Source organism: Panthera tigris, chromosome A3 (assembly GCF_018350195.1).
Source record: "Panthera tigris isolate Pti1 chromosome A3, P.tigris_Pti1_mat1.1, whole genome shotgun sequence".
Taxonomy (NCBI): domain Eukaryota; kingdom Metazoa; phylum Chordata; class Mammalia; order Carnivora; family Felidae; genus Panthera; species Panthera tigris.
In genome coordinates, this window is record NC_056662.1 from 89,404,762 (window position 1) to 89,420,440 (window position 15,679).

At 46.1% G+C, this 15,679-nt stretch overlaps 1 protein-coding gene across 2 annotated transcripts; it reads right to left on the reverse strand.

The window, feature by feature from the left end:
• Positions 1-11,018: 11,018 nt before the first annotated feature.
• NAT8 (N-acetyltransferase 8 (putative)) lies at positions 11,019-13,724 on the reverse strand. 2 transcript variants are annotated; one of them, XM_042979774.1, is made up of 3 exons: positions 13,475-13,724; positions 12,597-13,328; positions 11,019-11,965 (listed from the first exon to the last, which is right to left on the reverse strand). In XM_042979774.1, the coding sequence occupies exon 3, from the start codon at positions 11,915-11,917 to the stop codon at positions 11,189-11,191; it is 729 nt and encodes a 242-aa protein (XP_042835708.1). In that variant the 5' UTR covers positions 11,918-11,965; positions 12,597-13,328; positions 13,475-13,724; the 3' UTR covers positions 11,019-11,188. The 2 variants fall into 2 exon arrangements, with proteins under 2 accessions (XP_042835708.1, XP_007083498.1); XM_007083436.3 differs by lacking the exon at positions 12,597-13,328.
• Positions 13,725-15,679: the final 1,955 nt, after the last annotated feature.

A 15,679-nucleotide genomic window follows, 5' to 3' on the forward strand; every position in this document is an offset into this window, starting at 1 on the left:
AGGCAGTGATTTTTCTGACATCAGCCATAACATTTTTCTAGATATGTCTCCTGAGGCAAAGGAAACAAAAGCAAAAGTAAACTATTGGGACTACATCAAAATTAAAAGCTTCTGCACAGCAAAGGAAACAATTGACAAAACAAAAAAACCTACAGAATGGGAGAAGATATTTGCAAATGACATATCCCATAAGGGGTTAGTATACAAATATATAAAGAACTTATGCAACTCAACATCAAAAAACCTCACAAATAATCCAGGGCACCTGAGTGACTCAGTTGGTTAAACGTCCAATTCTTGATTTTAACTTAGGCCATGATCTCAGAGTTGTGAAATGGAGCCCCAAGTCAGGCTCTGCACTGGAGTGGAGCCTGCTTAAGGTCTCTCTCTCCCTCTCCCTCTACCCACACCACCCGCCCTCACACATGCGCACATGCACATACTCCCTAAAAAACAAAACAAAAAACACCAAAAACTCCAATTAAAAATGGGCAGAAGACATGAACAGACATTTCTCCAAAGAAGACATTCAGATGGTAAACAGATACATGAAAAGATGCTCAACATTGCTCATCATTAGGTAAATCAAAACAACAATGAGGTATCACCTCACACCTGTCAGAATGGCTAAAATCAAAAACACAAGAAACAAGTGTCAAAGATGTGGAGAAAAAGGAACCTTTTTCCCCACTGTTGGTGGGAATGCAAACTGGTACAGCCACTGTGGAAAACAGTATGGAGATTCCTCAAGAAAGTTAAAAATAGAATTACCATATGATCCAGTAATTCCACTACTGAGTATTTACCCAAAGAGTATGAAAACTCTAATTCGAAAAGGTCTATGCACCCCTATGTTTATTACAGCATTATTTACAGTAGCCAAGATACGGAAGCAACCCAAGGGTCCATCAATAGATGAATGGATAAAGAAGAGGTGGTATGTATATGTACATACATATACATATATATACATGCAAGTGACAAGATTTCATTCTTTTTTATGGCTAATAATTCCATTGTGTGTACATACATATAGTGCAACAATGATTTCAGGAGTAGATTCAATTCCCCTTGCCCATTTAGCCCATCCCCCCTCCCAAAACCCCTCCAGTAACCCTCTGTTTGTTCTCCATATTATGTTTTGTCCCCCTCCCTGTTTTTATATTATTTTTGCTTCCCTTCCCTTATGTTCATCTGTTTTGTATCTTAAAGTCCTCATATGAGTGAAGTCATATGATATTGGTCTTTCTCTAATTTCGCTTAACATAATACTCTCTAGTTTCATCCACATAGTTGTGAATGGCAAGATTTCATTCTTTTTGATTGCCAAATAATATGCCATTGTGTGTGTGTGTGTGTGTGTGTGTGTGTGTGTGTGTGTGTGTGTGTGTGTATACACCACTTCCTCTTTATCCATTCATCCATCGATGGACATTTGGGCTCTTTCCATACTTTGGCTATTGTTGATAGTGCTGCTGTAAACATGGGGGTGCATGTGTCCCTTCGAAACAGCACACCTGTATCCCTTGGATAAATACCTAGTAGTGCAGTTGCTGGGTCATAGGGTAGTTCTATTTTTAATTTCTTGAGGAACCTCCATAGTGTTTTCCAGAGTGGCTGCACCAGCTTGCATTCCCACCAGCAGTGCAAAAGAGATCCTCTTTCTCCGTGTCCTCGCCAACATCTGTTGTTGCCTGAGTTGTTAATGTTAGCCATTCTGACAGGGGTGAGGTGGTGTCTCATTGTAGTTTTGATTTGTATTTCCCTGATGATGAGTGATGTTGAGCATTTTTTCATGTGTAGTTGGCCATATGGATGTCTTCTTTGGAGAAGTGTCTATTCATGTCTTTTGCCCATTTCTTCACTTGGATTATTTGTTTTTTGGGTCTTGAGTTTGATAAGTTCTTTATAGATTTTGGATACTAACCCTTTATTGGATATGTCATTTGCAAATATCTTCTCCCATTGTGTCAGCTGCCTTTTAGTTTTGCTGATTGTTTCCTTCACTGTGCAGAAGCTTTTTATTTTGATGAGGTCCAGTAGTTGCTTTTGTTCCCCTTGCCTCCGGAAACGTGTTGAGTAAGAAGTTGCTGTGGCCAAGGTCAAAGAGGTTTTTGCCTGCTTTCTTCTCAAGGATTTTGATGGCTTCCTGTCTCACATTTAGGTCTTTCCTCCACTTTGAGTTTATTTTTGTGTATGGTGTAAGAAGGTGGTCCAGGTTCATTTTTCTGCATGTCGCTGTCCAGTTTTCCCAGCACCACTTGCTGAAGAGACTGTCGTTATTCCATTGGATAGTCTTTCCTGCTTTGTCAAAGATTAGTTGGCCATATGTTTGTGGGTCCATTTCTGGGTTCTCTATTCTGTTCCATTGATCTGAGTGTCTGTTCTTGTGCTAGTACCATACTGTCTTGATGATTACAGATTTGTAGTATAGCTTCAAGTCCAGGATTGTGATGCCTCCTGCTTTGGTTTTCTTTTTCAAGATTGCTTTGGCTATCGGGGTCTTTTCTGGTTCCATACAAATTTTAGGATTATTTGTTCTAGCTCTGTGAAGAATGCTGGTGTCATTTTGTTAGGGATTGCATTGAATATGTAGATTGCTCTGGGTGGTATCAACATTTTAACAGTATTTGTTCTTCCTATCCAGGAGCATGGAATCTTTTTCCATTTTTTTGTGTCTTCTTCAATTTTTTTCATAAGCTTTCTATAGTTTTCAGTGTATAGATTTTTCACCTCTTTGGTTTGATTTATTCCTAGGTATTTTATGGTTTGGGGTGCAATTGTAAATGGGATCGATTCCTTGATTTCTCTTTCTGTTGCTTCATTGTTGGTGAATAGGAATGCAACTGATTTCTGTGCATTGATTTTATATCCTGCAACTTTGCTGAATTCATGAATCAGTTCTAGCAGTTTTTTGATGGAATCTTTTGGGTTTTCCACATAGAGTATCATGTCATCTGCTAAGAGTGAAAGTTTGACCTCCTCCTGGCCGATTTGGATGCCTTTTATTTCTTTGTGTTGTCTGATTGCAGAGGCTAAGACTTCCAATACTATGTTGAATAACAGTGGCGAGAGTGGACATCTGTGTCTAGTTCCTGACCTTAGGGGGAAAGCTCTCAGTTTTTCCCCATTGAGGATGATATTAGTGTTGGGTCGCTCATATCTGGCTTTTGTGATCTCGAGAAATGATCCTCCTATCCCTAATTTCTTGAGGGTTTTTATCAAGAAAGGATGCTGTATTTTGTCAAATGCTTTCTTTGTATCTATTGAGAGGATCATAAGGTTCTTATCCTTTCTTTTATTGATGTGATGCATCACATTAATTGTTTTGCAGATACTGAGTCAGGCTTGCATCCCAGGTATAAATCCCACTTGGTCGTGGTGAATGATTTTTTTAATGTAGTGTTGGATCCAGTTGGCTAATATCTTGTTGAGGACTTTTGCATCCATGTTCATCAGGGAAATTGGTCTATAGTTCTCCTTTTTAGTGGGGTTTCTGTCTGTTTTTGGAATCAAGGTGATGCTGTCCTCATAGAAAGAGTTTGGAAGTGTTCCTTCCATTTCTATTTTTTGGAACAGCTTCAAGAGAATAGGTGTTAACTCTTCTTTAAATGTTTAGTAGAATTCCCCTGGAAAGCCATCTGGCCCTGGGCTCTTGTTTTTTGGGAGATTTTTGATTACTAATTCGATTTCTTTACTGGTTATGGTCTGTTCAAATTTTCTGTTACTTCCTGTTTCAGTTTTGGTAGTTGTATATGCTTCTAGGAATTTGTCCATTTCTTCCAGATTGCCCATTTTTTTTTTGCGTATAATTGCTCATAATGTTCTCTTATTATTGTTTTTATTTCTGCTGTGTTGATTGTGATCTCTCCTCTTTCATTCTTGATTTTATTTATTTGGATCCTTTCCTTTTTCGTTTTGATCAAACTGGCTAGTGGTTTATCAATTTTGTTAATTCTTGCAAAGAACCAGCTTCTGGTTTCATTGATCTGTTCTACTGTTTTTTTTGGTTTCGATAGCATTAATTTCTGCTCTAATCTTTATTATTTCCTGTTTTCTGCTGGTTTGGGGTTTTATTTGCTGTTCTTTTTCCAGCTCTTTAAGGTGTAAGGTTAGGTTGTGTATCTGAGATCTTTCTTCCTTCTTTAGGAAAGCCTGGATTGCTATATACTTTCCTCTTATGACTGCCTTTGCTGCGTCCCAGAGGTTTTGGGTTGTGGTGTTATCATTTTCATTGGCTTCCATATACTTTTTAACTTCCTCTTTAACTTCTTGGTTGGCCCATTCATTATTTAGTAGGATGTTCTTTAGTCTCCAAGTATTTGTTATCTTTCCAAATTTTTTCTTGTGATTGATTTTGAGTTTCATAGCATTGTGGTCTGAAAATATGCATGGTATGATCTTTTTGTACTTGCTGAGGGCTGATTTGTGTCCCAGTATGTGGTCTATTCTGGAGAATGTTCCATGTGAACTGGAGAAGAATGTATATTCTGCTGCTTTAGGATGAAATGTTCTGAATATATCTGTTAAGTCCATCTGGTCCAGTGTGTCATTCAAAGCCATTGTTTCCTTAATTTTATTTTTTTAAAGATTTTATTTTAAAATAAAATAGGAGGTCTGGGGCAGCCTAACCTGAAACCAGGGAAAGGGGGAGATGAGACCAAGAGAGCCTCCACTTATATCAGGAAGTCACATCAGGGAAACCCAAGGGTGCTAAATGCACTGGAAGAATTCTGAATCTGTCTCAAGTCATCCAGAGAGACTTTGGAAAGCCAGCCTTGAAAAGAATAGAAGATCTACTAAAGGGCACCAAGGAGACAACTTGAAAGAGAAGTGGAGGGGAGGACAAGGCCAGCCTTCTTCTGTATGAAGTGACCCTCTCAGCACAACAAAGTAAAAGTCATTGTTACAAAAACAAATTTTGATTAAATTAAGGATGCAAAGAAAATAGATAAAAATCCAAAAAGATAGAAGTTTACAAGCAGTAATTGAGAGTTAAGGGAAAAAAGAAATAAACAAAAATCAACTATTGTATGATCCATTTATAAGCAGTACGTAGAACAGGTGAATCATAGAGACAGTAGCATAGTGGTTACTAGGGACTGGGGGAGGGGGAACAGAGTGTTGGTGCTTGGTGGGCCAAGAGGCTCACTAGGTTAAGCATCTGACTCTTGATCTCAGCTCAGGTATTGATCTCAGGGTCATGGGTTCAGGCCCCACATTGGGCTCTGCACTGGGTGTGAAACAAACAAACAAAAGATAATAAATAAATGTCAACAGAAGAGAAATTTTTAAAGGCATGATTTTTTTTTAAAGAAATAAAATAATTTTCAAAATATGTGATGAAGCCAGGAGTTTATAAATTAAGATAGTGTACATAGAACAGACTTTTTAGAAGAGGGAAAATAAGAATGGTCACAAAGCCTAAAAGAAGGAAAATTAAGCTAAAATAATTCAATAGACAAACCACAAACTGTCAGCAGTGAGGACAAAATACACTTGAAATCATTTGAAAGGAAAACAAGGTAGCAGTTTGAAAATATATGACAGAAAGAAAATGAAGGGCATGCTGATAGGGGAGCAGTCAGAGAGAAGGGGCGGCCTATGTGACCTCCCAGATAGGAATGTGTGTGGTGGGCAGCACCAAGCCCCCAGTGACCTGGTCCTGTTCACCCTTCTCTGGTCAGCCTCTCATCAGGCAGGTATGTGCTGCCGTTCAGCTTCCCACGCCCACGGAGTCCCTCATATCCAACTGAAGTTCAGGTTCAAAGATAGCAAGGTTATGCAGCATCATTAAGGATCCAGACTGCCTCTTGATGCTTCCAGGGAGAAGCTACTCGTGCCTTCAGTGGTTTGGGGAAAGGGACCCACCCCCTTGTTGCACCCAACAGACAACAGACCCCTTCCTCTTCCCCTCCCACCTCTCAAAATGCCCCATGGAGAGAGTTCTGCTGGGGACCCACTGTCCTGCCAAACATCACTCCCCTGAACCCCCAGGCTTCTCGTAGGATCAGAGCTCCAGCCCCCCATGAGGGTGCTTGCTCTTCCCTCCTGTTTCCTAGACCCACAAAGCCATGAGGGTGCTCACTTTTTCCCGTGGGCACTTTTCTACCTCACTGAGCATCTACTTCAAGCAGCTGGTGCGTCTCTGCTCTGCTTTCCACCCCAGTGAGTTAAGATGGCCCCATAGGGGAGGTGTTGGCTGGAGAGAGGAAGCTTCAGGTTCTGCTCTCCCCTATGGGCCTTCTCTAACCATAGCTCTAGGTGACTTGGCCTGCAGTGGTAGTGCCCCTGTTTAATTTCCTCTAATGCTCAAAGTCGATGCCATTTTGTCCAGTCAGCTGCTGGCTTTAAAACCCCAGTCTGCCACCTGATCACAAGTATGTATTTCCTGCATAGTTGTTCTAAAATAAACTTTGTAGGGGTGTCTGGGTGGCTCAGTCATTTGAGCAGACGTCTGACTTCCGTTCAGGTCATGATCTCACGGTTCATGAGTTGGAGCCCCGCATTGGGCTAGCTGCTGTCAGCCCAGAACCCACTTCAGATCCTCTGTCTCCCTCTCTCTGTCTGCCTTACTTGTGTTCTCTTGCTCAAAAATAAACATTTAAAAAACTAAAATAAAATAAAACTTCATATAACAAGACTCACATCAAAAATCTAAATTAGGTTATCCCCAGTATACAGAGCTGAGCATTTTCATACCGATTTTGTTCAGATGGTAACCACCTGGCTTGTAATACATGTAAAATTTATTTGTGAACCTCCCTGATGCTCACGATGCTGCCGCCCCCCCACCCCCCGTAGATTAAATGTTGTTTTTTCCTGCGTGGTTTTAAAAACAAATTAACTCTGGTCAAAAGGTGGAAACAACCCTAATGCCCATCAACAGATGAATGGTTGAATAAAATGTGTGTGTGTGTACACACACACACACATACACATATTACTCAGCCTTCAAAAGGTAGTGAAAACTCATACATGCTACAATATGGATGAATCTTAAAAACATGATAAGTGAAATAAGCCACACACAAGAGGACAAATAGTGTACAATTTCACTTAAATGAGGCACCTAGAATAGACAAATTCCTAGGGACAGAAAGTGGAATAGTGGTTGCTAGGGATTGGGAGGGGGGTGGGGAATTACTGCTCAATGGGTACAGGGTTTCTCTCCTGGGTATTGAAAAAAGTCTGCAAATAGTGATGATAATTGCACGACATTTTGAATATAGTTAATGCTACTGAACTACACATTTAAAAATGGTTAAAATGGTAAATTTTATGTAATGTATATTCTATCACAGTATTAAAAATACGAGAAGAAGAGGCAGAAGAAGAAGGGGAAGGAACACGGGCCGGCAGACCTTCCCGCATGTTCTCAACTCACATGTGCACATGTGCATGTGCCAGGCAGAGGCATGTGTATGGCAGGCAAAACCAAAAAACAAATTTACCTACTTTGACCAAACTCATGTGAGTAGCTCCACTGTTACATAAAAGGAAACCTTGATGTCCTTAAAATTTTACTGAGTTCAGAATAAAACCTCATCCTTCAGATTGAACAAATAACTTATTAGCTGAAAAAAGGTGAAGGGAAGTTTAGAGTCAGCATTCTAGGGGGTTTTTTTGCTGCTGGGTCCAAGTCACTGACCTGTAAAACTATCTTGGACCACATGCTCCCTCCTTCCTACTTTCTACAAACCCACACTTGCCCAAAGGGGTCCTTGCACAAGTCACAAATCTGTACTTTGCAATTCCCTGTAAGCCATGGCCTCAACTCTGCCTGCATTCCCATTGGCCCAGTTCAGGAAAAGCACTTTCCCTTCCTCCTCCTCTTTCTGCCCCTTCTTCTCCACTCTCCCTCCTCTTCCTCTTTCCCCTCCTCCTTCTCCCGCTCCCCTTGACCTCCTCCTCCTGCTCCCCTTGACCTCCTCCTCCCTCCTCCTGTGTCTCACCGACAGAGTCAGCAACATCATATCTCCACCAGAGTTCCAGGCCCATAGGCACTGACTGTGACTTTTAGATTCCTCAGGAAAGTGTCAACCATCAGCTCTTTCTCCAGCAGAAGGGCACATAGGTGTCAAGCCTTCTCCGTCAGTGGGCTTGGGGTCGCAGGTGGCTCCTTGCCCACCCTTGGCTTGGTTGGGGCAGACTCACTGCTGGCTAGCCATAACTTCCATAATGACCTCTCAGCATCTCTGCTCTCTCCAATCTTTTGTATCTTCCCTTTGGGTTTTAGAGCCATCTAAACTCTTCCTTTTTTTTTAATCTCTCAAACTTCTTTACAAGTGAATTTCACATAACAAAATTAATCATTTTAAAGTGTACAAGTCAGTGGCATTTAGTACATTCACAATGTTGCCCAACAACCACCTATATCGAGACTCAAAACATTTTCATTGCCCCAAAAGAAAATTGGCAGCCATTAAGCCATCACTCTCCATTTCGCCTTCCCCCCAACTCCTGCTAACCCCCTAAACTGTCTTGGTAACCCCTTTGGAATTTCCACATTTGGGTCCCAGATCTTATTTCTTATCTGTCATATCTGGTGCTTGGTCTGAAGCTCCAGTTTAACTTCCCATTATCCTTAGCCCACTATCTTGACCTAAATACCCTCCCTGCAATTCACAAATGCAGACACATTCACTTCTACGGCTTTGAGGCCCTTTCCTGAACTCTGCAGAAAAGCACTGCTTAAAACTCCACTGACCGTGAGTGTGGATCCTGTCTGGGGAAGATGAGCAAAGGCGTTATTATCCAGGGAGGGCCTGGATTCTGTTCCTGGCTGTTAGAGCACCCTCTGTGAAACAGGCAATAGGGAGCAGAGGGGTCTCCTGACTTCCTCCGCCTGAGGTGGAGCCAGAGGCTCATGGGAGGGTGATCACCATGTTGCATTAATACTGATGTGCTAATACCAATCTAGTGTGCGTAATAAGCTTTGTATTCACACTTTCTTTTAACAGGCTTCCAGGCAATGTCCTGCCGATCTGGGGACCACCCTTTGAGTAACAGGGACTAGACAGCAATAACTGCCAGAATAAAAGTAGGATGAACTGCTTCTTACCTGCTCAGAAGTTATCTTTCCAACCCAATTACCCCTGCCACTCGGCTGAAAAGTGGAGAAGCACTTTTCAAACAAAGAGGATAGGTGGGAGAGGTGGAAGGCAGAGGAAGCATGTGTGGAGGCCTTAAGCAGAAAGACAGCTTTGGTTTATTGAAAGAACTGAAAGAACCTCAGGGTGATTGAGATAGTGAGTGCAGGGAATTGGAGCAAGTGATGGGCAAGCTCCATTCCTGGTTCCAAATTTTCAGGGGCACAAGCCCTGCCCCCTCTGGGAGACCCTCCCCCAGTCTCTGGGGTAGGTGTCCTTTTGATATTCTTTGTCCAGTATTTCCACCATCCCCACACTTATGACAACATCACTGCACTTGCTCCTTCCTTGGTCTCTCAGCATCCATCCCCTGGCCTGTAAGCCCCTGGAGGGCATGGACCATGTCTACCTGGGATGAGCAAAACCATTTAATTGTCACTTAAGAAAACTTTCAAGGCATTGGGACCACTGTGGACCTCCCCCATCTCCAGCACCAGCTGGTGCCCACTTGGGAACTCCTCCTGAAGGGCTACATGGCTGAGCCTAGGACAGCTGGTGAGGGCTGGTGCCCTCCTCTTCCTACCCCTCAGAGAGGCTGGGCCCAAGGCCCTGCCATTAACTAGAAGCTGGAACACAACTGAGAGGAAACAGAAGCTTGATTTAAAACGGGGTGGGGGGCACAGTGTAACAGGAGATTCTGACGGTCCAGTCTTCTGAGAAATACACAGGGAAGGTACAAAGGCAGCAGGCCTGGAGGAGGTAGAATGCCTGGCAGAAGGGACTGAGCGTGACCCAAGGCCAGAGAGGAAAGAGACTGAATGGAGGGCAACACAGTTGAGGCCCACGGTCTTGGGCAATAAAACATGAGTATTTGCAGTCACCCCATTCATTTGATGGAAGGTCCCCAGTTAGGTAAAATGTGCCTGTAACAATGCCAGTTGGCAGGTTCAGGCCTGATTTGTGGCCTACTGACCCTTCACAGGAGATAAGCTATGAGCAGGCACCTTGCCAGAATGGGAGATGCCCCCAAATACCGCTGTGTCACAAGACCCAGACTGAAAGGGTGCCTGGACTTCCTGGGTCATCAGGGGACTCACTGGCTCCCTGGACTCAGCCTCTGGGTTGGGGAAGACCGGTGCCAATGATAGGCTAGCTGGGCAAAGTGCATAGGGCTGCATACACCAGCATGGGGCCTAAGCCCCACTTTGCCACTGTATCACAGGCTTGGGGACAAAAGGGTCATACCTGGGGCTTCTGTGAAAATCTTGAGTCTCTGAGCACTTGGGGACAGGAGGCAGGGTCCCAGGTGTAGTAGGTCTGGGAAACTCAGCAATCCCATTTCCTCTTGGCCAGACACACACATTCTCAGTTTCTCTTCAGGCCTGTTCAGGACATGTGACTGGGGCCTGGCCAGTGGGCTGGCCCGTTTTAAAATCCCACTCTCTGTCCCAGGCTGTCTTCTTCCCTTTCAGTGTAGACAGTGGATGGGGGCCAAAGCAGGCTGATGGCACCGTCGGCCCCAGTCCCTCTCACAGAATTATCCTCTCCGTCTTCCTCGGCCCTTTGCTGTGTGCCTGCAGCTCCTCTCACTAAAGAGGTAGGGCCCATTTCTCTCCCCGGGTCTGGGATGTCATAGATGTGACACCCAGGAAGCTTGAAGAAGCATTTGCCTTGCTTTTTGCCCCTCTGCAATTACCTTAAAACCATGGCTGAGCTCGCCTGTTGGAAAATGAGAGGACCCAGTGGCCCTGTCACTCCAGCCCACCCCATGACATGTGCATTAGGCTATCTGAGACCAAAAGAGCTGCCAGTCAAGTCCAGCCTAAATTGCTGACCACAGACGCATGAACTAAAGAAATATGCGTTGGCGTTAGTTTATTTCATTAGTTTGTTTTAATGCAACATCTCATGGCACTATTTAATGAAACAGCAGCAACCCCAAAAGACTGAATGAGGGGACCACCCACCGCCAACTCTACTGGGTTCCCACATGACCGAGCAGTAAGTTTTCACTGTGCTGTCACATTGAGACTCTGGGGTTTGCTTGCTACCTCAGCAGAGCTGGCCCTCTCCGGGCTGAGCCACAAGGAACCAGATCACAGGCCCCCTCCCAGACCCCGTGCCTCAGAGGCCCCAGCAGAGGGGAGGTGGTAGACAAAGCCAAATGTAGGAATAGCGACTAGCCTCCAGATCATGGAGGAGAAGAATTGGTGCGTTTTCTGGAAGCCCATGTGCTGGTAGAGGGCCCAGGCCGAGTGCTGCACCAGGGAGGTGATGAGGATGACTTGGCTGTACCCCTGGTCCCGTGCGAACTGGAGGGCAGTCCTGACCAGGGCCTTCGCTATCCCCTGGCCTCGGTGCTCTGGGGCCACACACAGGTGAAGCAGCTGCAACTTCTCCTTCTGCAGGGTGGCAGGCAGAACGCCCATAATGCCCACGACCTGCCCCTCAGCTTCAACCACCCAGAAGCAGGAGCCAGGTTTACCCAAGTAGGTCTTGGTGATGTCAGACATATCTGTGCGCAAAGACATGGCTATAAACTTGGTCCAGGGGTATCTGGAGAGGAATCTCAGGGCAGCAAGGAGGATGAGGCTGGCTACAAGGGCCAGGACCCAGGAGCCAGAGAACAGGAAAAGGGTGAGGGGCACCCCAAGCAAGAGCACCAGGGTTCGGGGCAGCTTCAGGATGTGGCAGAAGGTGGTGGGGATGTGCTCATTCATTCCCTGGGAGAACACATCCAGGACCCGTGTGCGGTCGTTCTCCCGGTATTTGCGGATGTGATAAGGAGCCACGGAAGACTGCTGAGCCTGAATCTCAAAGTCCATGAGAGAAAGAGAGAGAGCTAAGTGTCCCTGCACACCTTCCGGGCCACCCTGGGGAAAAGAGAGGAAGTCAGATGAGTGTCCCATCTCTGCCACCTCCCAGGAGTGGGGGAGACCCCTGCTCATGGGCATTTCTTTCTGCTTTTGCCCAAAAGGATGTAGGCCACAGCCACTGGGAGAAAGTGTAGGGTCAGAACGATTTGCATATGATCCTGGCTCTGTCCCTTTCTAGCTGTGTGACCTTAACATATCACCTAACTTCTCTGAACCTGTTTTTTTCATCTGTAGAACCGGATCAAGTAAAAACCTGGCTTCTGGGATTGTTTTGAAGATTTAATAAAGTAACATCAAAGCTCTGATATACAAAATACCCTCCTCTCCACCCTCTTTCCCCTTTTACTGGCTCACTTAGCTTGCTGGCACTTTGGGGCGGCACCATGCAGCAGCCAGACCATGTGTCCCCAGACCTTCGGTCCCTCTCCAGGAACCATACATTGTAGGAATCCTGTGTTCCCAAGTAAAAGTTTCAACAAAGACTCCTTCCCCCTTGATTGCAAATTTTAGGCTGCTGGGGTTGTGTAAGAGTCAATCACCAAAAAAGGGGCAGCCTGGACATCCAGAGGAGAGTCTGGGGCTCCAGGCCTCTCTCCAAACACTGTCCTTTCTACCCGCGTCCTCTCACCTGCTATCACAACGGCCTTGAATGTCCAGAGCAGCCTCGGAGTGGCCTCTGCTCTCAGCCTCTGCTTGGCATCCAGGAGAGACTGCCCAGGGCCTGCTCCACCACCAGGGACCAGGCCCTCCCTGGATGGCCACCTCATTGGCTGGTTCTTGCACCTGAGAGGCTGGGCTCTGACCGAGCAGGAAGCGCATTCTCCACTCACTCTTGTGATCATCAGAGACTCGGCCTGGAGTGGGGGAGCGGGGTCTGGAACAGCTCAGGGGGCCTTGCCCTTGCAGATGGCCTTCACTCTTCCTCCCGTGGTGGTTAAGGCCTGGAGTATCTCCCAGCAGGCACCTTGATGTGCTCTGGTGTCCACTCTCAGCCCCTCCACACAGCTCCTAGAAGCCTGGGGTTGCAGGCCTCACCGTGTGCTGTCTTCATGAGCTAGAGTCGAGGCTGAGCACACAAGGGGCGCTCTCCCTGCCTAGGCGTTACCTGGTCTGAGGAAGACTGACCATGGGAAGTTCCCTGCACTCATCTCACTAGGCTCCATCTTTGTTCGTTCGTTTGTTCATTTATTCATTCACAGTACTATTATGTATGATGCAACTACTAGGTGCCTAGCGTCCTCTTCAGCTATGAGCAACAGTGACACACGGCAATGGGCACCAGTACCATGTGCAGCTGGTGTGTGTTCGATCGTTAGAGCCTGTGCCATCACAGCTGTTAAATAGTTTGCGCTGAGGTGAACTAAAAAAGGGAAAAACAGAAAATCCCTTCTCCGTGGAACGGATATGCTGTCGAGGGGGCTGCTTCCCTCCCCAAACTGAGTTTGCTCCTCTCCCCACGTGCCCTCACCCTGCGGCCCAACTAAGCCCCTCCCTCTATATTCTCACCGCTTCCTGAAGCTGAGACCACAGATCTATCTACTCAAGCATTTGTCGGTAGTGTCATCAAATGATGATCCGGCCACGCGCCGTGGGGGAGATTGGGCTACGGCACAGCGCCCGGCAGACCCTGGTTTCCCGTCCTCGAAGCTCCTCACGAGATTCCGGGGATTGCGCGGCGCGCGCCACCTCTCACACTTGTGACGCGCGCTGGGCGGAGAGGGGCGGGCCGCAAGAGAGGATTAATAAGGACCCTTAAATCGAGACCGGAAGGAGAGGTAGGCCTGAGCAGGGCCGAGTGAAGGAGAGCGTTTTGGGCTGAGGGAACAGAGGCGTGAAGACACTGAGGCAGAACAAAGGCAAGGTTTCCAGGGAAAGGTGGCCAACATGGCCACGGAGAGAGGGAGGGAGCGGTGAGGGTGGCAAGGGCCGGTGCGTGTGAGGTCTGTGCCCCAGTTGTGGAGTTTGGACTCTACTCCGAAAGCGACGGGAGGCCATTGGTCTGCTTTTAGCTGGGGAGTAACCTAGGCAGGCGCGTGCACGTGTTGCTGTGGCTACAGGTGGAGAGTGAATGGGAAGAGACCGTGGAAGCGCGCAATCCCCGCCCCCCACGGGCTAGTGCGGCACCGCAGCTGATAAAGGAGCCTCGGGGTAGAGATATGCAGGATGCAAGCAAGAGCTTCTGACCAAGGAGGGCTAGTGGGAACAAAAATAGAGCCCTGCTCCACTCACCAAGCCGTCAGCTCCCCCCCACCCCCCGCCCCGAGCTGAGTCTGGCCAAAGGAGAAGGTACCTATTTCTTACTTGCTCAAAGACATGACTCCCACTGAACTGTACATCCATCGGGCAGCATCTGTATGAAAGGGGTGCCTTGTTCTGTGTTCACCAGGAAGCCACGTGGGCTAGCAGAGGCCCTACAAGACTAAGTGGTGACTTGGACCAGAGTGAGGCGATGGTGAGAACCAGCCCACCTGTAGGTGCATCTGGGGACAGAAACGGCAGGAGTTTGTAATGATCGAGATGGGAATGAGGATGAGGAAGGGGTCAGAGATGATAGTCACATTTCTGGCAAGAGCCTCTAGAGCATGCTGGAGAGAGACAGACTTGGAGAGAAAGATCATAACTGGGGCTGGTGGTACCATCCTGAGGCCTTCTGATCAGAAACCAAAGACGGGCAGGCTGGGATCCAGGCCCAGTGGATGGAGACTGCTGACGGTTCTGGGTCTTTGGCAGAAGGGTAGAGTTTAACGTGAAATCTGAGTGGTGAGCCATGCGTATTTGCTACATTTGTTTCATACATTTAATATTTAAACATTTCAATGTTAAGTAACATTTGAACTAAGAATCAAAACGGGGGACAGAGAGCTCCAAAGTACAGTTGAGTTTTCCTACCAAGTCTGCTATTAACCAGTCAAAAACCTCACAGTCAAGCTGAAGGGTCAAAGGTCTGTGGTCTGTCCCCACATTCTCTTTCTCTGTATTCTCTCTGGTCCTCTGTAGCATCCTCAAAACCCAGTGACCTTGGTTTACATACAGGCTTTTCATCCTCACAGCCATGAACAATGATCATGATTTATTGACATGAAAAAAAAAAAAAAAGTCAAAATATAACTGCAAGAAATAAAGGATTATAAAGCCGTAGGTTTTAACTCATTTTGGTGAAAATGTAACCTGAAAATAATGTACGGACACAAGCATGCAGAGAGAAAAGTCTGAGTGATCATACCAGATGCTGGCAGCATCTGTCTCTGGATGGAGGGCCTGTGGCTCATTCTCTGTGTAAAAGATGAAGCCTGGAGTGGGCTGAGGCTCCAGGCTCTTGCTTTCAGATGATGAAACAGAGGTTTGGGAATCTACCTGGCTCTGCCTCAGCTGGATCTGAGAGCCTAGAGGGACCTATCTAAGATCATGAACTCCTAAAGGTAAGGCAGAGGTGCTTATTCTATTAGTTCATGTTTTAATTAACTTTTAGTGTATATAATTCAGTGGCATTTTGTACACACACTGTGTCATACGGCCACCACTTCTGACTCCAAAGCCTTTTCACATCCCAAAAGGAATTCCCTTGCCCCTGTGCAGTCACTCTCTCCACCTGTTCTCTCCAGACCCTGGCAACAACTAACCTGCTTTCTGGATGTTTCATTGAAATGAAATCATGTGATATGTGAACTTCTGTGTTCAGCTTCTTTTACTTTATGTCTTCAAGGTTCACCC

Coding starts and splice junctions, on each gene's coding strand:
- NAT8 (XM_007083436.3), bottom strand. CDS start 11,917: ATGGACTTTGAGATTCAGGCTCAGCAGTCTTCCGTGGCTCCTTATCAC.